The 21,829-nt window shown below is 43.5% G+C and overlaps 1 protein-coding gene across 6 annotated transcripts in view; it reads right to left on the bottom strand.

Annotated features, from left to right (window-relative positions):
* Window positions 1–686: 686 nt before the first annotated feature.
* The window catches only part of KIF20B (kinesin family member 20B), a 126,919-nt gene continuing 105,776 nt past the window's right edge, over window positions 687–21,829 (bottom strand). For all 6 annotated transcript variants that reach the window (XM_056530127.1, XM_056530128.1, XM_056530131.1 and 3 more), the window contains 5 exons: window positions 21,527–21,736; window positions 14,169–14,264; window positions 12,843–12,963; window positions 12,565–12,710; window positions 687–977 (listed from right to left, as the gene is read on the bottom strand). In XM_056530127.1, the coding sequence (XP_056386102.1) occupies window positions 900–977; window positions 12,565–12,710; window positions 12,843–12,963; window positions 14,169–14,264; window positions 21,527–21,736 (651 nt within the window). In that variant the 3' untranslated portion in view covers window positions 687–899. The remainder of the gene's footprint in view (window positions 978–12,564; window positions 12,711–12,842; window positions 12,964–14,168; window positions 14,265–21,526; window positions 21,737–21,829) is intronic.

The following is a 21,829-nucleotide window of genomic DNA, read 5'->3' as shown; positions in this document are numbered from 1 at the left end:
GTTGCCCATAGCAACCAATCAGCTTGCTTCTTTCATTTTGCAGAGGCCTTTTCAAAAATGAAAGAAGCAAGCTGATTGGTTGCTATGGGCAACTCGGCAACTTTTCCTCTGGACAGTTTTTGATAAATCTCCCCCTATGTGTATTAAACACATTTGTTTGTCTGCTGATCGTTGGGATTGTGTATGCTTAAAGTCATCAATAAACAGCAGCACATCCACACCAGGTATCTGGTGCTTACAATGATGGAGATAAACCACCCAAGTGATCTAGCAATCGCTTGGGCAACTCTTCACTATCAATTATTGGCCCATCTAAAGGGCTTTTTAAACAAGAGCTGATTGGCTTATACATTGTCAAATGGTGCTTGTAAGGGTCAGTTATCTGCCCAGGTTATACAACCCCAAACATACCAAGAGAACATTGTTCTAATCATCCACTTATCTAGTATATAAAGCTTACCTCGTATGTACACTCTTTGCTTTGCAACAGGTATTTAAAAAAAAACGAAAACAAAACAAAACAAAAAACGTCTGTCCCACCATATGGGGGTTTATACCATTTGTACTGGCTGCAATAATATGAAATTCATAGCATCCCCCCATGGTGGCCCTTTTTAATATTTAGTTTTGACATCACATCTAGTGACATCATACTTACTCAATGCTGACAGAAAAGACATCATACATAGGATAACAGGCTGGCATTTATTGAAGTGGTGTGTACCATAAAGTACTTTAAACATTGTGCATTTTTGAATATACAAGGCTCCTAATATACACTTACATACACAGCTTATGAAATATAAGAATTACATTTGTACAGGAATAATAAACCGGATTAAAACTATATACATGTTTCATTTAATATCACAGGAAAAATTAGCACAAATAAGGAGAGTTTATTTGGCAGTTCTTGTTCTCAGGCGTCTCTTCATTATAAGGTGATCACTTTCCCTTTCATTAGTGTCCAGAATGATCTAAAAAAAAAAAGGATAAAAATAACCATATAAAGCTCTTCCAAGCATAATGTGTCCACTCTTGCTCATCATATTACAGTTCATATATATATATATATATATATATATATATATATATATATATAAATAAATAGAAGGCCTGACTCACTGACTCATCAACGCCCAGCCTAAACCCTTGGACCTAGAAAGCTGAATTTTTTTTCACAGGTGTTGTTTTTAGGTCGTAGACGAGGAATAAGAAATCATTTTAAAAAATTCAACCCTTAAGGGAGTGAAAAAGGGGTTGAAAGTTTGTATGGAAGTCCGTCATTTTTGAAGCTAGAAGCATGAAACTTTGTTTTTAGGCTAACAATTAGAGATAGAAGGGTTGAAACGGGGGTTCAAAGTTTGTATGAATTAACCCCTTGCCACAGAATGCCGGGTATACCCGGCGCTGCGGCATGGGAGGGTTATGAAGCGAGCTCAGGAGATAACGCGTGGCTAATGCGGGACAGCGCCGTTCTGGCAGATGTCCGGCATTAACTCTTTAGACGCGGTGATCAAAGTTGAAAGAATTCGGGTTGTTTGGATGCCGGTAGACTTTACCCAGAGCGGCCTCATTACTATAGGATTGTAAAAAGTAGATCTATGTTACACCAAAAGCAAAAAAGGCAAAAGCTAGTATTAAAATACGTGTAAGGCTAATGATAGCCGGATTTGTGGGAGGGACAACTGCTCACATAAATACGGCTAGTGCTGCTTCCTGCCTCTGACATTGTCTGGGATTTTGTCCTTCCTCCCACCTCTTTTTTCTAGTCCATTCCATTACAAGGTACGCCCTCTTTTTAGGTATATCTGTCGCAGCAGTTATGGCACAACTCAAGCTGCTTAGTTTAAGGGTAGGTAGGTAGGTACAGTGCTCACATCTGAGAGTTGTCCTGACCACATATATAGTTTAGTAAATTAAAAACTTTGCTTTACTTATTAAAGGACAACTGCAGCCATAACAACTTAACCCCTATCCACAGGATAGGGGATAAGTGTTTGAGCGTGGGGGGGGTCCGACCACTGGGACCCCCCTGTGATTTCCCAAATGGGCAATGGAATTGCCGCTCTGTGAGAGCAGCTTATGCATGCAGCGTCGACCTTACCGAGGTTGACGGTACACACCGCTCCATTCACAGCATAATCCCCTGCGATCTCCTGCACGTATTCCCTATCTTGTGGATAAGGGATAAGTTGTTATGGCTGGATATTTCCTTTAAGGACTGACACTGTGTTACAGCCCGAATTAGAAGTCCAAAGCACCAGTCACAATGATGAAGTGCTAGGCCTGAAATCTTCAAGCATTCATTACTATGACCACTTTAGAAATCATAGAGAATATCATACGTCTCTATCAAAATGTAATAATAAATGCCGACCATAAAAATTAAGGCATCAGTGTTAACACATTAATAGACTAGGTATGCAAGAGCAAGGTGGCCGGATGTTAAGCGAACAGGGGGCCGGATGTTAAGCGAACAGGGGGCCGGATGTTAAGCGAACAGGGGGCCCGATGTTAAGCGAACAGGGGGCCCGATGTTAAGCGAACAGGGGGCCGGATGTTAAGCGAACAGGGGGCCGGATGTTAAGCGAACAGGGGGCCGGATGTTAAGCGAACAGGGGGCCGGATGTTAAGCGAACAGGGGGCCGGATGTTAAGCGAACAGGGGGCCGGATGTTAAGCGAACAGGGGGCCGGATGTTAAGCGAACAGGGGGCCGGATGTTAAGCGAACAGTGGGCCCGATGTTAAGCGAACAGGGGGCCCGATGTTAAGCGAACAGGGGGCCCGATGTTAAGCGAACAGGGGGCCCGATGTTAAGCGAACAGGGGGCCCGATGTTAAGCGAACAGGGGGCCCGATGTTAAGCGAACAGGGGGCCCGATGTTAAGCGAACAGGGGGCCCGATGTTAAGCGAACAGGGGGCCCGATGTTAAGCGAACAGGGGGCCCGATGTTAAGCGAACAGGGGGCCCGATGTTAAGCGAACAGGGGGCCCGATGTTAAGCGAACAGGGGGCCGGATGTTAAGCGAACAGGGGGCCGGATGTTAAGCGAACAGGGGGCCGGATGTTAAGCGAACAGGGGGCCGGATGTTAAGCGAACAGGGGGCCGGATGTTAAGCGAACAGGGGGCCGGATGTTAAGCGAACAGGGGGCCGGATGTTAAGCGAACAGGGGGCCGGATGTTAAGCGAACAGGGGGCCGGATGTTAAGCGAACAGGGGGCCGGATGTTAAGCGAACAGGGGGCCCGATGTTAAGCGAACAGGGGGCCGGATGTTAAGCGAACAGGGGGCCGGATGTTAAGCGAACAGGGGGCCGGATGTTAAGCGAACAGGGGGCCGGATTTTAAGCGAACAGGGGGCCCGATGTTAAGCGAACAGGGGGCCGGATGTTAAGCGAACAGGGGGCCCGATGTTAAGCGAACAGGGGGCCCGATGTTAAGCGAACAGGGGGCCGGATGTTAAGCGAACAGGGGGCCGGATGTTAAGCGAACAGGGGGCCGGATGTTAAGCGAACAGGGGGCCGGATGTTAAGCGAACAGGGGGCCGGATGTTAAGCGAACAGGGGGCCGGATGTTAAGCGAACAGGGGGCCCGATGTTAAGCGAACAGGGGGCCCGATGTTAAGCGAACAGGGGGCCCGATGTTAAGCGAACAGGGGGCCCGATGTTAAGCGAACAGGGGGCCCGATGTTAAGCGAACAGGGGGCCCGATGTTAAGCGAACAGGGGGCCCGATGTTAAGCGAACAGGGGGCCCGATGTTAAGCGAACAGGGGGCCCGATGTTAAGCGAACAGGGGGCCCGATGTGAAGCGAACAGGGGGCCCGATGTTAAGCGAACAGGGGGCCCGATGTTAAGCGAACAGGGGGCCCGATGTTAAGCGAACAGGGGGCCCGATGTTAAGCGAACAGGGGGCCCGATGTTAAGCGAACAGGGGGCCCGATGTTAAGCGAACAGGGGGCCCGATGTTAAGCGAACAGGGGGCCCGATGTTAAGCGAACAGGGGGCCCGATGTTAAGCGAACAGGGGGGCCGATGTTAAGCGAACAGGGGGCCCGATGTTAAGCGAACAGGGGGCCCGATGTTAAGCGAACAGGGTGCCCGATGTTAAGCGAACAGGGGGCCCGATGTTAAGCGAACAGGGGGCCCGATGTTAAGCGAACAGGGGGCCCGATGTTAAGCGAACAGGGGGCCCGATGTTAAGCGAACAGGGGGCCCGATGTTAAGCGAACAGGGGGCCCGATGTTAAGCGAACAGGGAGCTAGATGTTTAGCGAACAGGGGGCCCGATGTTAAGCGAACAGGGAGCTAGATGTTTAGAGAACATGGAGCTAGATGTTTAGAGAACATGGAGCTAGATGTTTAGAGAACAGGGAGCTAGATGTTTAGAGAACAGGGAGCTAGATGTTTAGTGAACATGGAGCTAGATGTTTAGTGAACAGGGAGCTAGATGTTTAGTGAACAGGGTGCTAGATGTTTAGAGAACAGGGAGCTAGATGTTTAGAAAACATGGAGCTAGATGTTTAGTGAACAGGGAGCTAGATGTTTAGAGAACAGGGAGCTAGATGTTTAGAGAACAGGGAGCTAGATGTTTAGAGAACAGGGAGCTAGATGTTTAGTGAACAGGGAGCTAGATGTTTAGTGAACAGGGAGCTAGATGTTTAGAGAACAGGGAGCTAGATGTTTAGTGAACAGGGAGCTAGATGTTTAGTGAACAGGGAGCTAGATGTTTAGTGAACAGGGAGCTAGATGTTTAGTGAACAGGGTGCTAGATGTTTAGAAAACATGGAGCTAGATGTTTAGTGAACAGGGAGCTAGATGTTTAGAGAACAGGGAGCTAGATGTTTAGAGAACAGGGAGCTAGATGTTTAGAGAACAGGGAGCTAAATGTTTAGAGAACAGGGAGCTAGATGATTAGAGAACAGGGAGTTAGAGGTTTAGTGAACAGGGAGTTAGATGTTTAGAGAACAGGGAGCTAGATGTTTAGAGAACAGGGAGCTAGATGTTTAGTGAACAGGGTGCTAGATGTTTAGAAAACATTGAGCTAGATGTTTAGTGAACAGGGAGCTAGATGTTTAGTGAACAGGGAGCTAGATGTTTAGTGAACAGGGAGCTAGATGTTTAGAGAACAGGGAGCTAGATGTTTAGAGAACAGGGAGCTGGATGTTTAGTGAACAGGGAGTTAGATGTTTAGAGAACAGGGAGCTAGATGTTTAGTGAACAGGGAGCTAGATGTTTAGTGAACAGGGAGCTAGATGTTTAGAGAACAGGGAGTTAAATGTTTAGTGAACAGGGAGCTAGATGTTTAGTGAACAGGGAGCTAGATGTTTAGAAAACATTGAGCTAGATGTTTAGTGAACAGGGAGCTAGATGTTTAGTGAACAGGGAGCTAGATGTTTAGTGAACAGGGAGCTAGATGTTTAGAGAACAGGGAGCTAGATGTTTAGAGAACAGGGAGCTGGATGTTTAGTGAACAGGGAGTTAGATGTTTAGAGAACAGGGAGCTAGATGTTTAGTGAACAGGGAGCTAGATGTTTAGTGAACAGGGAGCTAGATGTTTAGTGAACAGGGAGCTAGATGTTTAGTGAACAGGGAGCTAGATGTTTAGTGAACAGGGAGCTAGATGTTTAGTGAACAGGGAGCTAGATGTTTAGAGAACAGGGAGCTAGATGTTTAGAGAACAGGGAGCTAAATGTTTAGAGAACAGGGAGCTAGATGTTTAGTGAACAGGGAGCTAGATGTTTAGTGAACAGGGAGCTAGATGTTTAGAGAACAGGGAGCTAGATGTTTAGAGAACAGGGAGCTAGATGTTTAGTGAACAGGGAGCTAGATGTTTAGTGAACAGGGAGCTAGATGTTTAGAGAACAGGGAGTTAAATGTTTAGTGAACAGGGAGCTAGATGTTTAGTGAACAGGGAGCTAGATGTTTAGAGAACAGGGAGCTAGATGTTTAGAGAACAGGGAGCTAGATGTTTAGTGAACAGGGAGTTAGATGTTTAGTGAACAGTGTGCTAGATGTTTAGAGAACAGGGAGCTAGATGTTTAGTGAACAGGGAGCTAGATGTTTAGAGAACAGGGAGCTAGATGGTTAGAGAACAGGGAGCTAGATGTTTAGTGAACAGGGAGTTAGAGGTTTAGCGAATAGGGAGCTAGATGTTTAGTGAACAGGGTGCTAGATGTTTAGTGAACAGGGAGTTAGATGTTTAGTGAACAGTGTGCTAGATGTTTAGTGAACAGGGTGCTAGATGTTTAGTGAACAGGGAGTTAGATGTTTAGTGAACAGGGAGCTAGATGTTTAGTGAACAGGGTGCTAGATGTTTAGAGAACAGGGAGCTAGATGTTTAGAGAACAGGGAGCTAGATGTTTAGTGAACAGGGAGTTAGATGTTTAGTGAACAGGGAGCTAGATGTTTAGAGAACAGGGAGCTAGATGTTTAGAGAACAGGGAGCTAGATGTTTAGTGAACAGGGAGTTAGATGTTTAGTGAACAGTGTGCTAGATGTTTAGTGAACAGGGAGTTAGAGGTTTAGCAAATAGGGAGCTAGGTGCCCATTCACAGTCCAATAACTTTACAGTGAAAATAACGGATATGTTTATGACAATAAAATGTACTTTTGATTGCACAAGGATTTCCCAGTGATATAATAAATCGAAAAGGGTATGAAATGTGTGATTACTATTTCCTTATCTGCATTTCTGGTTTGCATATTTCTTTCATTTTTCCTGAATCTCGCACTTTTCTTATCAGTCCTAACAGAGCCGTACTGTTATTCCAATAACAATCAGCATACAGTGTTAAAATGCAGACAAACAATAAGATGCGAGAGCTCAAGAGCGATTACATTTTAAGCAAGATAATAGAAAGATATATAGTACAAGCTAGAAGTGCCTAGTCTGTGCAGCTGAATACATTCCACTACTGACAACCTTGGTCCTCTTTGTGAAGCAATGAAGAAAGTTATAAGCACATCCTCATATGTGCATCAGTGTTCTGAATGAAAAACATCTTTGATTTCCTAGGTGACTGGAATGTAGGGGTGTGAATCGCCAAGAATTTGGCGATTCGAATCGCGATACCAGTGTGGCGATTCGATATATCGCGATACCGTCTAGGTGACGATACATCGCGATATATCCCGATACATCGCCCACCTGGGAGCATTCACAGATCCCAATAGACGCCGCTGTCAGCTTTGACAGCGGCGATCTAGTACTCCGGTGCACACTTTTCTCATGTTATCCCGTCCGGGCTGCAAAATAAAATAAAACGCACTTTATCTTACCTGCCAACGAGCCCCCGGAGCTCCGGTACACTCCGGTACAGGTGTTCGGTCCCCGGGCTGTATTCTTCTTACTTCCTGTTAGTCCGGCACGTCACATGGAGCTTCAGCCTATCACCAGCGGAGGAGGGACATCGCTGCGGCTGGTGATAGGCTGAAGCTCCATGTGACGTGCCGGACTAACAGGAAGTAAGAAGAATACAGCCCGGGGACCGAACACCTGTACCGGAGCTCCGGGGGCTCGTTGGCAGGTAAGATAAAGTGCGTTTTATTTTGCAGCCTGGATAGGATAAAATGAGAAAAGTGCGCACCGGATACTCCTTTAATAGCCAGCCGCGGCGATTGCCGCATGCTGGCTATTAGCGGCGGCCCCCGGCTACTGAAATCAGCCGGGGGTCGCATAGTACGGAGTGGGCACGAGTCGGAGCCCGCTCCATAGCCGTGTCAGATCCGGCCTGCCCGGCTCCACAAATGTGGAACTTTTATCTCCTGATGCCCGGGACATGACATGCTGTTCCGGGCGTCCGCAGATAAAAATTCCACATCCCTAAAAGAATCGATTCAAAAATATTTTGAATCGATTCTGTATCGGCAAATGAAAAATCGCGATTATCGCGAGAATCGATTTTTTCTTACATCCCTACTGGAATGTTGAAATAATTGTTGAAAATCATATGCAGAATATATGCAAAATAATATATACAATATATTTAAATCTATAGGATATAACTTATTGCATTATCGACTGCCATTAACCCCTTAAGGACCCAGCCAATTTTCACTGTAGGACCCGGCCATTTTTTGCACATCTGACCACTGTTACTTTAAACATTAATAACTCTGGGATGCTTTTACCTTTCATTCTGATTCCGAGATAGTTTTTTCGTGACATATTCTACTTTATGTTAGCGGTAAAATGTTGTCGATACTTGCATCATTTCTTGGTGAAAAATTCAAAAATTTGATGAAAAAATTTAAAATTTAGCATTTTTTTACTTTGAAGCTCTCTGCTTATAAGGAAAAGGAATATTCCAAATAAATTATATATTGATTCACATATACAATATGTCTACTTTATGTTTCCATCATAAAGTTGACATGTTTTTACTTTTAGAAGACATCAGAGGGCTTCGAAGTATAGCAACAATTTTCCAATTTTTCACAAAATTTTTTAAATCGAAATTTTTCAGGGATCAGTTCAGTTTTGAAGTGGATTTGAAGGGTCTTCATATTAGAAATACCCCACAAATGACCCCATTATAAAAACTGCACCCCTCAAAGTATTCAAAATGACATTCAAAAGGTTTATTACCCCTTTAGGTGTTTCACAGGAATAGCAGCAAATTTAAGGAGAAAATTCAAAATCTTCATTTTTTACACTGGCATGTTCTTGTAGACCCAGTTATTGAATTTTACAAGGGGTAAAAGGAGAGAAATCTTCCTAAAATGTGTAACCCAATTTCTCTCGAGTAAGAAAATATCTCATATGTGTATGTCAAGTGTTCGGCGGGCGCAGTAGAGGGCTCAGAAGGGAAGGAGCGACAAAGGGATTTTGGTGAGTGATTTTTTTTTTTTAAATGGTTTTTGGGGGCATGTCGCATTAAGGAAGCCCCTATGTGCCAGAACAGCAACCCCCCCCCCCCACATGGCATACTATTTTGGAAACTACACCCCTCAAGGCACGTAACAAGGGGTCCAATGAGCCTTAAAACCCCACAGGTGTTTGACGACTTTTCGTTAAAGTTGGATGTGTAAATTATTATTTATTTATTTTTTCACTAAAATGCTAGTTTTCCCTCAAATTTACAATTTTTACAAGAGATACTAGGACAAAATGCCCCCCAAAATTTGTAACCCCATCTCTTCTAAGTATGGAAATACCACATGTTAGGAAGTAAAATGCTTTGCGGGCGAACTACAATGCTCAGAAGAGAAGGAGTCACATTTGGCTTTTGAAAAGCAAATTTTGCTGAAATGGTTTTTGGGGGGCATGTCCAATTTAGGAAGCCACTATCGTGCCAGGACAGCAAAAAAAAAAAAAAAAAACACATGGCATACTATTTTGGAAACTACACCCCTCAAGGAACATAACAAGGGGTCCAGTGAGCCTTAACACCCCACAGGTGTTTAACGACTTTTCGTTAAAGTTGGATGTGTAAATTATTTTTTTTCACTAAAATGCTAGTTTTCCCCTTAAATGTAACATTTTTACAAGGGGTAATAGGACAAAATGCCCCCCAAAATTTGTAACCCCATCTCTTCTGAGTATGGAAATACCCCATGTGTGGACATCAAGTGCTCTGCTGGCGCACTACAATGCTCAGAAGAGGAGGAGCGCCATTGAGCTTTTGGGGAAAAAAAATTTTGGAATGGAAGTTGCGAGCCATGTGCGTTTACAAAGCCCCCCGTGGTGCCAGAACAGTGGACCCCCCCCCCGTGTGACCCTGTTTTGGAAACTACACCCCTCACAGAATATAATAAGGGGTACAGTGAGTATTTACACCCTACTGGCGTTTGACAGATCTTTGAAACATTGGGCTGTGCAAATGACAAATAAAATTTTTCATTTTCACGGACCACTGTTCCAAAAATCTGTCAGACACCTGTGGGGCGTAAATGCTCACTGCACCCCTTATTACATTACGTGAGGGGTGTAGGTTCCAAAATGGGGTCACATGTGGGTATTTTTTGGGGGGGAGTTTATGTCAGAACCGCTGTAAAATCAGCCACCCCTGTGCAAATCACCAATTTAGACCTCAAATGTACATGGTGCGCTCTCACTCCTGAGCCTTGTTGTGCGCCCACAGAGCATTTTACGCCCACATATGGGGTATATCCGTACTGGGGTATTTTGGGGGTCTTTTTTTCCTTTTAACACTTGTGAAAATAAAAAGTATGGGGCAACACCAGCATGTTAGTGTAAACATTTTAATTTTTTTACACTAACAAGCTGGTGTAGCCCCCAACTTTTCCTTTTCATAAGGGGTAAAAGGAGAAAAAAAAAATTGTAAGTGCAATTTCTCCCGAGTACGGAAATACCCCATATGTGGCCCTAAACTGTTTCCTTGAAATACGACAGGGCTCCGAAGTGAGAGAGCTCCATGCGCATTTGAGGAATAAATTAGGGATCGCATAGGGTTGGACATTGGGAATCACTGGCATAGAATACCCCTAACAGGGTGCGACCAGCTGTTGCTAAATTCCCAGCATGCCTGGACAGTCAATGGCTGTTCGCAAATGCTGGGAGTTGTTGTTTTGCAACAGCTGGAGGCTCCGTTTTGGAAACACTGCCAAGGGGTGTAAGGGGTGTATATGTAGTGTTTTACTCTTTATTATGTGTTAGTGTAGTGTTTTTAGGGTACATTCGCACTGGCGGGTTACAGTGAGTTTCCCGCTAGTAGTTTGCGCTGCGGCAAAAAATTAGCCGCAGCCCAAACTTGAAGCAGGGAACCTGCCTGTGTGAATGTACCCTGTACGTTCACCTGGGGGGGGGGGAAGGAAAACCTCCAGCTGTTTCAAAACTACATCTCCCAGCATGTAGTGACAGACCGTGCATGCTGGGAGTTGTACTTTTGCAACAGGTGGAGGCACACTGGTTGGAAAACCTTCAGTTAGGTTCTGTTACCTAACTTAGTATTTTCCAACCAGTGTGCCTCCAGCTGTTGCAAAACTACAACTCCCAGCATGTACCGACCGCCGAAGGGCATGCTGGGAGATGTAGTTATGCAATAGCTGGAGGTACACAACTACAACTCCCAGCATGCTGAGACAGCTGTTTGGGCATTCTGGGATTTGCAGTTTTGCAACATTTGGAGGGCTACAGTTTTAGAGAACACTGCAAAGTGATCTCCAAACTGTGGTCCTCCAGCTGTTGCAAAACTACAAATCTCAGCATGCCCAGACAACAAACAGCTGTTTAGGCATGCTAGGATTTGTAGTTTTGCAAGATCTGGAGGGCTACAGTTTAGAGACCACTATATAGTGGTCTCAAACTGTAGCACTCCAGCTGTTGGAAAACTACATATTTCAGCATGCCCAAACAGCTGTCTGGACATGCTGGGAGTTGTAGTTTTGCAACATCTGGAGGGCTACAGTTAGAGACCACTGTATAATGGTCTCAAACTGTACTCTCTAGATGTTGCTAGGCAACTCACCGGCTTCCGTACGATCCAGCCGCACGACATCGCCGCCAGCCGATCTCTGTCGCCCGCAGCCTCCGTCGCCCACCCGTATGGGTAAGTGGATCTTCGGCACCGGTTCCCGTCGTTTCCCCGTCCTGCCCCGCCTATTGTGGGTGGGCAGGACGGGGAAACTGAAAGTTAACCCCCCCGCCCCTGATCTGCTACTGGTCGTCGCTTCTGGCGACCAATAGCAGGGATAGGAGGGGTGGCACCCCTGCCACCTCACTCCTATGCCTTCAGGGGGATTGTGGGTGTCTTAGACAACAGCGATCCCCCTTATATTCCGGGTCACCATAGACCCGTAATCGCGCAAATCGCAAATGTGAATTCATGATGACCCCCCCCCTGGGCGTTTGCACGGGATGCCTGCTGAATGATTTCAGCAGGCATCCCAGTCCGATCCCCGCCCGGCGGGGACCGGAACTGCCCATGACTTAACTGTACGTCATGGGTCCTTAAGACCCAGGGTGTCGTGACGTAACGTTACGTCATGGGTCCTGTAGGGGTTAATATTGCATGGTTAGGCCAATATGTTTTATATCGAAATATAATGGTAATTGTGTGGGTGAGTTTCCTGGTATCCATCTGTCACATTTCAACATTAGCATACATGGGTTTACAATGGAAAAGAGGAATAAGGAGCCTTCAGACACTTCTGGCAGCTGCTTATCTGTCATAGGAACATAGTTTTGGGACATGTTAAAATTCAACATGTTGATCATTCTTTCCATAGATCTAGCACTGGGAAAAACAAATACTATTCATCCTATTCCACTAAAATTGTTGAATTTGTTCATTCTAAAAGCTGATTTGCTGGGGAAGATTCAGCTAGCAATATGTTTCCCAGCATCAGTTAAAGAAAACGTACCATCATTGGCTCATATAGGGGTTGGTCTTCTTAACGACTTCCATATGTCCTAAAAGGGCATATGGACAGGAGTTTTCCTGATGGGACTACACATTCGAAAGGCTGGCATCTTTCAATATTTAGTCAGATTAGAGAGTGGAATCAAACGCTTTGAACTTGCAATATAACTGTTTTATGCAGTATAATACAACACTATTATACACAAACTAAATTCTTGACAGCCAGCCAATTGTCTACTTACCGCATGAGCAGGGATGTCTAGTGGAGCTGAGATTTCAGTAGTGTACAATTTTCTACGAGATTTTTTCGGCTTATTTTCATCAGCATTTCTACCACTGTTCACAGCTGTATTCTTTGGAGCTCCAATAGTCTCAAGGAATTTTTTTGCTTGAAAACAAGAATCATGCCTTTAATATCCACACTCCAAAAAAGATACATCCCAAAATCAATTTGGAATAGCTCTGGTCAACAACATTTTTTTTTTTTTTTTTTTTTTTAAAGGCTTCAATAGTACAATACCTTTGGTATGAAAGATGGTAGGAGAACTATGCAGAAATTCTCCAAGCTTCTGTAACGTTCCATCTTTCTTCTGAGTGGATGCAGTACTTGAAGAAGATGGCTGCTTGGTTAGTGTCAGTTTCTAAAAAGAAAAACACAGCAAATTTTATACAATTCTTACGCAACATTGCAATGATTTATATGTAGCCAATAAGTAATAAAGCAATGCTAAACCTTATAAACTAAAGGGTTCCATACACAATACTTGTGTCAGCTGAACCTGACTGATTCTCCCCACGCTAACCCAAAAACATGATGTCAGAACAGAGCAGGTTTGACTATGTTGAAATTTACTGCCCAAACCTTTTGTGGTCGGGAAGAAAACACAATACCAGGGGAGGTGAGCAGTGGCTATATTTTGTATGCAAGGACCAGTCAACACTAAATTAGGTGAACTTAATATGCCGGTCTTAAAGTGTACCTGTCATTTCAGATGCCTTTCAGAAAGCCCTATTTCTAGCAAAATACAACATTTTTTTTTAAGGAGATCTCTGCTATTCACAGAATAGAGGATAAACAAGCTGATCAGTGGGAGTCTTACTGCTGGGACCCCCACTGATCCTGAAAAAGGGGACTGACTTGTCCCCAGAATGATCAGAGTTCACCATTCATGCAAGGCCAGGTGCTCTGTTCATTCTCTATGGGGCTGGGGCTGCCAAACATTGCCAAGTTTAGCACTCAGCAACATTTGGCAGCCCAATAGAGTATGTACAGTGCACTGTTCCTGAAAAAGGGGTCTGACTTGTCCCCAGAATGATCAGAGTTCACAATGCGTTCAATGCCAAGCATTCTGTTCATTCTCTATGGGGCTACCAAACATTGCCAAGTTCAGCACTCAGCAACGTTTGGCAGCCCAATAGAGAATGTGCAGTGCACTCTGTTGACTCGATTGACAATTTGGTTCCAGTAGTCGGACTGCACAGATTAGCTTGTTATCCCCTAACTTGAGACTAGGGAATAACTTTTTCAGATGGTAATACAGCCTTATTAGTTCTCCAACTTAGAGCTAAAGTTAAACCTAACCATTATAAATATATTTTTATGTAGTTTATCATCCACTTCTACTATAATTCCTTAGAGGCTAAAGCTCAAATACAGAACAAATCATGAATGAGCCAACTACATGCCATAGCAGATGACTCTATACAATTCATGATTCAGGGAAGAGAGATGAAAGGCAGACAAGCTTCCAAAAATATGTGAAATAATAAATAAAAAAATTTCAGAATTCTCTCTCTTCTACTGTAGTGTATTCAGACAAACAACTAAAAATGCATACATACAGACCTTTGAGCCAAAGATGCTTGTTGTAGGACTTGCCAAGGATGATGGGGTCATTTTATTAGTTCTAGTATTTTTCCTATTTTCACTTTTCACAACATCCTTATGAAAAGAAAAAGAAATCCTTATTACAAGATGAAACATGTTCATTATAGATTTATGTCAACAACTGTATTTCTTTAGGGAGTCAAATGACTCAGAGTATTGAGAATAAAACCTTCATTACAGGATGCCTCAATCTTTTAGAGCCACCAAACTGCAATAGATACAGAATGGCCATAAGAAAACTGCAGCATTGCTGCTCTATCACCCAGAACACTGCCTGGCCTCTGTAAAATGGTGCAGAGAAAAGGGAATGCTGTTATGCTGAAGAATGTCCAAGCTAGAACTTTACTGTGATCCTTTCTTGTTGAGTTGTGCCTATTCAATAGTACTGTGTTTGGGCTCTATAAACATAAATGTGATATTTCTTCATAAAATCAGGAATGAAAAACTGCTTTGTTGATCTCTTTGGGGAATCTTCCCATCTAGCAAGTTATAGTTAAGATCAGCACTGTATTTATATCCCTAGACTGTCTGATGTCTAATGCTAGGATCAAACTCCAGAATTTCTGGGCAGAATTTCTGCTGGAGATCGAGCCGGCGGTGCTAGGACCGAGCAGACTGCATTGCTGCCCCCATAGACTGCAATGCATTTCTGGGTGGATCTTTTGGGAGATCTGCTCAGAAATGCATTGCCATCTATGGGAACGACAATGTAGTCCCCGCGGTCCTAGTACCGCTGGCTAGATCTCCGGCAGAAATTCTGCCCAGAAATTCCACAGTGTGAACCTAGCCTAAGGCCCAGACTTACTAACATGTGAGAATTGTGGCATACTTTTCCCCATAAGACTGCCTTACATGACCTGCACCACAATATTATGAGTCTTAGACACTTTTTCATGGGAGCCTGGCAAAAAGGGCCTGCTAACAGTAAAAAAAAAATAACAAAAAAATAAGGGGGGGTGACTTTGGCACACAATTCTGGCTTGAATTAAGCCAACCAATAGAATTCTAAATTTAGACAAGACAATCTACAGAAGCATCAGATTTATCACTCAGCTTAATATACACTTTGTTAAATGTGGTGCATCTGAAAACTGTCCATCTAAGTTTGAAGTGTCTAAAAATAGACCGTTTTAGTACATCTCGGGCTATGTGTTTTAAGTATGCCTAACATTGTCCATTCTAAGCTGGGTTCGGAAAATAAATGCACATGAAAAACTTCCATGTGGCTACACATTGAGTGAATACAGGAATTTAGGTGCACTACTATGGTAAACAATGACAATTGGCTAACCCTCAACACTGATGTTAAAATTGAGACATTAGCCAGTATATCCTTGTATGAAGGAAACACCTGTCACTGTATACATCTACCACAGTAGTGCACCTATATTCCTGTATTGTATTATTCTAATTGTTACACATCCACACCGTTTATCTGGTGTAGGATTCTATTGTGGCACTTGTAGTCTGCTGCAGGCATCCTCCATTGTATGCATTTTTATGCTGGGGATCGCCCCTAGCAACGGACTACAAGGGCAGGATCTGCTCCCCCAGAATAAATGCACAACTGCATTTGGGGTTGAGCACCTCCAGCCATTTGAGACCACGTTTTTTGTTGTTGTTTAAATTTTATACTTGGAGGTGTGTAATCTCCATATTTAATGCGCCTTGAACACTTTCTAGGCGGCATTAAGGTTCACCTGTGAGGCCAGCAACTATATCAGCCAACTTGGGTGGGGCTTACAGTCTGCCTCCCTCCTCCCATTGTATGTGTGCTCAGCCACACTGGAGGTTATCTGGGAGGAGTCTGTGAGTCGGCCTAATGCTGCCATAATTGCCCACTGGCCCCTGGTTTTGCTTATCACGCACAGGTAGGTTTAGTGTTAGGTCCCGTGCCACTTGAGAAACCTTGGCGTTGGTGTGCGGGCTCAGGTATGTCATACAAGGATATACTGGCGAATGTCTCAATTTTAACATCAGTGTTGAGGGTTAGCCAATGTAATTGTTACATCTACTAAAGTAGTGCACCTAAATTCCAGTATTATTCTAATTGTTACACATCCACACCGTGTATCTGGTGTAGGATCCTATTGTGGTACTGCAGGCATCCTCCATTGTATGCATTTTTATGCTGGGGGATCGCCCCTAGCAACAGACCACAAGGGCAGGATCTGCTCCCCCAGTATAAATGCACAATTGTACAACTGCATTTGGGGTTGAGCACCTCCAGACATTTGAGACCACGTCTTTGTTGTTGTTTACACATTGAGTGAACCCAGCCTAAATTGTTTGAATGCACTGACAAAAATAAAGCATTATGAATGCCTAAATATTACATACAGTTATTGCTCATGAATAAAGCACACTGAGGGGATTTATCAATGTTGGCATGACTGAAGTTTGTAGTTGTTTTTCTTTAGGTATTTTTGCCTAATTTATCAATAAGGTGTACCCGGTATAATAAATTAGGTGCAAGTCCACTGGTGTCATGCAAAAATGTTGTTGAAAGGACTTTATTTTAAGCAATCCCAATGATGGTGTAGATTTGCGCTTTATTGCACTGATTTGTGCTTTTCTTTTTGTACCTTAATGCAGATAGGCACAAAATGATAAATTCATGACCACTGTAAAAAAAAAGTAACAACGAAAAGTTCTACTATAGATGAGTTTTGGAAAATGTCTACACAAAATGCCACATTGAAAAGACACAACCGCTGAACTGCACCAAAATAAGCACCCAACATACAAAACAAAATCAGTGTACATTCATTCACTGATGAATCTCCCCCCCCCCCCCCCTGCTCATACATATGGACATTTTCTCAAATTCTGCTTCTGATGAACAAGCTTTACTGACATGTCTGTAGTTGAGTTAAATCAAAGCACATCTGTCACCTAAACTTGGCCTCGTAAACTAGTCCAAAAAGCACATACACCTTACTGTGCTATTTCCCTTCATACCTTTATTATATTTTTCTGTTGCTGAAAACAAGCTACAATAGCACTTTAGTATTCTGTTGCCAGTGTCCTGGAGGTGGGGTCAGTATGTCCGGAGCACACACGGCTCTCTCCCCAACATCACTGGCTATTGATTGACACACAGAGCTACTTCGCTAGCAGCAGCTCTAAATGTGTGCAGTCTGGGCGTGCACCAAAAACCAGCCGGTGACGTTGGGGAGAGTGGCATGGTGGCTCGGCACAGCTTTGGACCCATTGGCCCTGCCTCCAGGACACTGGCAACGGAATATGTAAGTAATATTTAGGCTTGTTTTCAGCCTCAGAAAAACAAAATAATGGTATGTAGGGAATTAGCACAGTTATGTGTATGTGCTTATGGGCCTAGTTTACAGTGGCCAGTTTAGGTTACAGATGCCCTTTTAGGTTAAATACATTTAGGAGTTTGTAATCAATTAACAAAAAGCTATTTTGCTACAAACATTAAAGTAAAAACCAACTGCAGAAACAAAAAAAAATGTTTTTGTATCATTTCCTGGGGTGGGAAAGAAATCACAAGTGTAACATACATCTCAAAAAGCACTTACATTTCATATACACTTTATACTATGATACAATATATGATTGCAGGATGAAATGAAAACAAGTACATAACACGTGACGTATGGAAGATGATGGCCTGAAATGGATATTGGAAAAACAACAGAGAAGATGCACAGAATCTGACCTGAAAGATTGCAGCATGAAAATCAATCTAGACAGATAATGAAAGGGGACAGCACCTGAAGGGTTAACAGGGAGGGAATGAGTGAGGGGCCGACAACTCAAGGCTTAACGCACCTAAAGGGCTAACCTATGAGCCGGATCTTCGATGCAGGGGAGAAGGAGCAGTTCACAGACCTTGGCCTTCCTGCACCAGGACAACAGGAAGGATGGAAAACTGACAGGTGTCAGGAGAGAAGGCTTCTTGAGACAGGAGGCGGCACTCACTGATTATGCTTGCGCCAGCTTTCATACTGCACTCCAGTCCGGGGTCTCTGTGCTACAGGTAGGCCACACATGATGCAAGCCAGCAGTGTCTATTGGGTGCTGGACCACTCCCCTTATGACTGACGAATCAATAATAGAAGCAATGTCAAAGATTTCTATCATCGATTTTAATCAATAATATCGATTAATCATCGCAGAGCTACAGGGTTTCATGTTTCCTGGGGCTTTAGTGCACTTTGCTATAGCATAAATTAACTCCTATTACACCCTGCCTATGGCAGGGTGTAACAGGAATACTATCATGGCAGCCACAGATGTCTTCCCCAGGCCCCCACCTAATATGACAACTGAAAGGCAAATGCGTAGGGGGATACTGGACAACAAAGTGATCTATATGCCTAGGCTCTACAGGCATTGAAGAGATCTCCCATGTGGCTGCTGATATCAGCAGATACATTACAATTATCTAATGGGCTCCGCTCCTACTCTTTCTCTGCATCTCTGTTGCTACCATGATAGATACATATGTCATGAAGAATTAAGATGTAAAATGTGTTATCTGGCAACATTGATAGCCTCAGTTTTTAAATGTTATTCTGGAAGGCCCCCTTTATGGCAGGCTTTTATGATATTTTATATTGGATTAGCATTTATATTGCTTCTAACCAAGCATCACATCAGCAGAACCCTGTATGGTTCCATATTTTGACACACAAAGTTTTACTGCTAGTTTAATTTATTCAGCTGCTGGGCATTATTGCTTGAGAATGAAATCTTAATCCATATGAGATTTGGGGGAACAGCTACAAAGAGTCCGAGCTTCTTAATCTCTGCAAGTGCTTCTTTTAATTAACCTTCATTATTAAAATGAAGCTTTATAGAAAACTGTAGGCAATCCATAATAGATACATACTGGATTAAATGCGGTACACTAACAGCAGCCACATTCCTTTTATATCACTCATTAAATCAGAGGTTGTGTTACTGTTTTGTAGGGAATAGTCTGCATAAGGTAATTTAGGAGAATTAAGCTAATGAGATGGTTAGTTAAAAGGTATAAAACATAATAGTCCTCAATAAAGTCTACAGGCAATGAGACAAACACATTTAAGGAAAATGGTGTCAACCTGTCAACTGAAATTGTTTGGCCGTTTGGAACAATTTCCCAAAAAATTGGATTATTAATGCAGCCTAAAAGGGAGTTGCTTCACATTCTCTGCTGTTAAAGTGCTAAAACATCTCCGAGCTGAACAGCTGTGTGACAATCTGATACCTAGGGCTACATAACCTAATGTTGAGGAAGATAACAAAAAACTGTCTAATTGTAAACCTGTGTTTGTTGTCCATCGGAACCAATCAGAGCCGTTTAAATGGGCTGTCCAGACTAACCATTTTTCTTTTTTAATAGTATAGATGTACGGTACTGCCATCTATATTTACATAAATGGCATATCCTTATATGCAAATTTCATTTTCTGAGCAATGGAGGTGGTCTCCTCACTTATGAATGCTGGAGACCACCATTATCATAATTTTCTCCACGACACTTGATACATTTAATGGTGCTATTTAAAAGGTTATTTCAACATAACATTTTCTTATATTCTGCTGGGCATGTTGTAGAACAGTGATCCCCAAACTGTGGCCCTCCAGATGTTGCAAAATTACAATTCCCAGCATGCCAGGACAGCCGTTGGCCGTATCCATACGCCCTGCATTCCGAGTCCTTAAGGACCGAGGGCGCATCCATACGCCTGTGGGAAATCCGTTGCCTACCGCGAGCCGGTTGGGGACCGGAGCCGGATGCCTGCTGAAATACCCCCCCCCCCCCCCATGTCGGCGATCGGAGAAAATCGCATGTCAATTCAGACATGCGATTTTCTCCAATTCCGGGCGGAAAATAGGGCTGATCGGAGCTGTCAGCAACAGCCCCGATCAGCCTAAAGTATAGGAGTGAGGTCGCAAAGCTGCGATCTACTCCTATCCCCTGGCATTAGTCAGAACGGAGTTCTGACCAATGGCGGCGCAGGACAGGGGGTTGCCATGGCAACCCCCCGTTCTGCCCGCCCCTGGATGTCGAGGGGCTCTGGGAAGAAGATGGAGGCCGTACCTGCAGGAGAAGATGCCTGGGGACCTGAGATCTTTGCTGGAGCCTGCTGGATCCTGATCAGGTAGGGAATCGACAAAGGCTGTCTGGGCATGCTGGGACTTGTAGTTTTGCCACATCTGGAGGGTCACAGTTTGGAGACCACTGTTACGGTGGTGCCCAAACAGTAGCCCTCCAGATGTTGCCAAACTACAACTCTCAGCATGCCTCGACTGCCCAGGCATGCTGGGAGTTGTAGTTCTGTAACATCTGTCCCTTCAGATTTAGCAATTTTCATGAAATTTGTCAAAATTGCTGCTCTACTTTGAAGCCCTCTAATTTTTTCAAAAAGCAAAAGTATGTCCATTTTATGATGCCAACATAAAGTGGACGTATTGTGTTTGTGAAGAAAAATAAAATTTATTTGGAATATCCATTTTCCTTACAATTAGAGAGCTTCAAATTTAGAAAAATGCTAAATTTTAAAAATTTTCCTGAAATTTGGGGATTTTTCACCAAAAAAGGATGCAATTAACGCCGAAAATTTACCACCAAAATAAAGTAGAATATGTCACGAAAAAACAATCTCAGAATCAGAATATTCGGTAAAAGCGTTTTCGCGTTATTAATTCGTAAAGTGACGGTGGTCATAATTGTGAAAAAGGGCTCAGTCCTTAAGGTAAAAAAGGGCTGCGTCCTTAAGGGGTTAAAACAAAAAAACTTGATGCACCCTTTTCCCCTGCAGCACATTCTGCTGCTCGTCTCTGCTTTCTGCCCCTGAGACAAGAAGTTAGAGCAGGACCTGCCCACTCAGCCAATCTCTGGCCGCAGTGGTGTCCCGTCTCAGCCAGTAATTGAAGAGATGAGCAGTGAGGGAACCGGAAATCTATAGAAAGTGGATACTTCCATTCCTTTAACAATATGCTCAGTAAAAATATATAGAAAAAAATGATATTATGCCAGAATAACCCTTTGAAGTAAAACCTTTAAAATATCAAGTACAGTCACCTCTGTTAAAGTAGTGTAGGTAGGGAGTAGCTGCTGGCACTGCTATGCCAACACTTTACAGTAGAGGCCGCTTATCAGTTCCCCAGCCCTGTTTTAGGAAAATGTCTCACAGCAAGACGGGAGGAAGGCATTTTGTGGTCTGAAATAATTTTTTAAGTATTTTCTTTCAAGAGTTCAGATAAGTAAGCCAATACATTTTCATGATGCCCCATCGGCATCACATGAATTATAATAGATCTACACAAACAAAACTCAGATCACTTCAAAGCAAAATTACCTGCTCCATGTCAGTGCTCTTCCTCTTTCTAGTGGGTCTTGATATTTTTACAGTTATAGGGGAGTCATTACCATGATGTTTCACTTCCATTTTGTTAGGCTTCACTGGGCTAAAACGGATTTCCATCTGAGGTTTTGGAAATCTGCTGGTTCTTCCATTCTCTGTAGAAATCATAGAGGAGTCTAACACCACATCTGAGCCATCCTGTGACTATGAAAAAGACATTCCCATTATACATTTAAACATATGAGAACTGTCACAGTGATGGGTTAGTGGACATGCATTTTAGTTTGCTTGTGGGAT

This window comes from Hyla sarda, chromosome 7 (genome assembly GCF_029499605.1).
Source record: "Hyla sarda isolate aHylSar1 chromosome 7, aHylSar1.hap1, whole genome shotgun sequence".
Classification (NCBI taxonomy): domain Eukaryota; kingdom Metazoa; phylum Chordata; class Amphibia; order Anura; family Hylidae; genus Hyla; species Hyla sarda.
The sequence above is the reverse complement of the archived record's forward strand: the minus strand, read 5'-3'. Positions and strand labels throughout refer to the sequence as shown.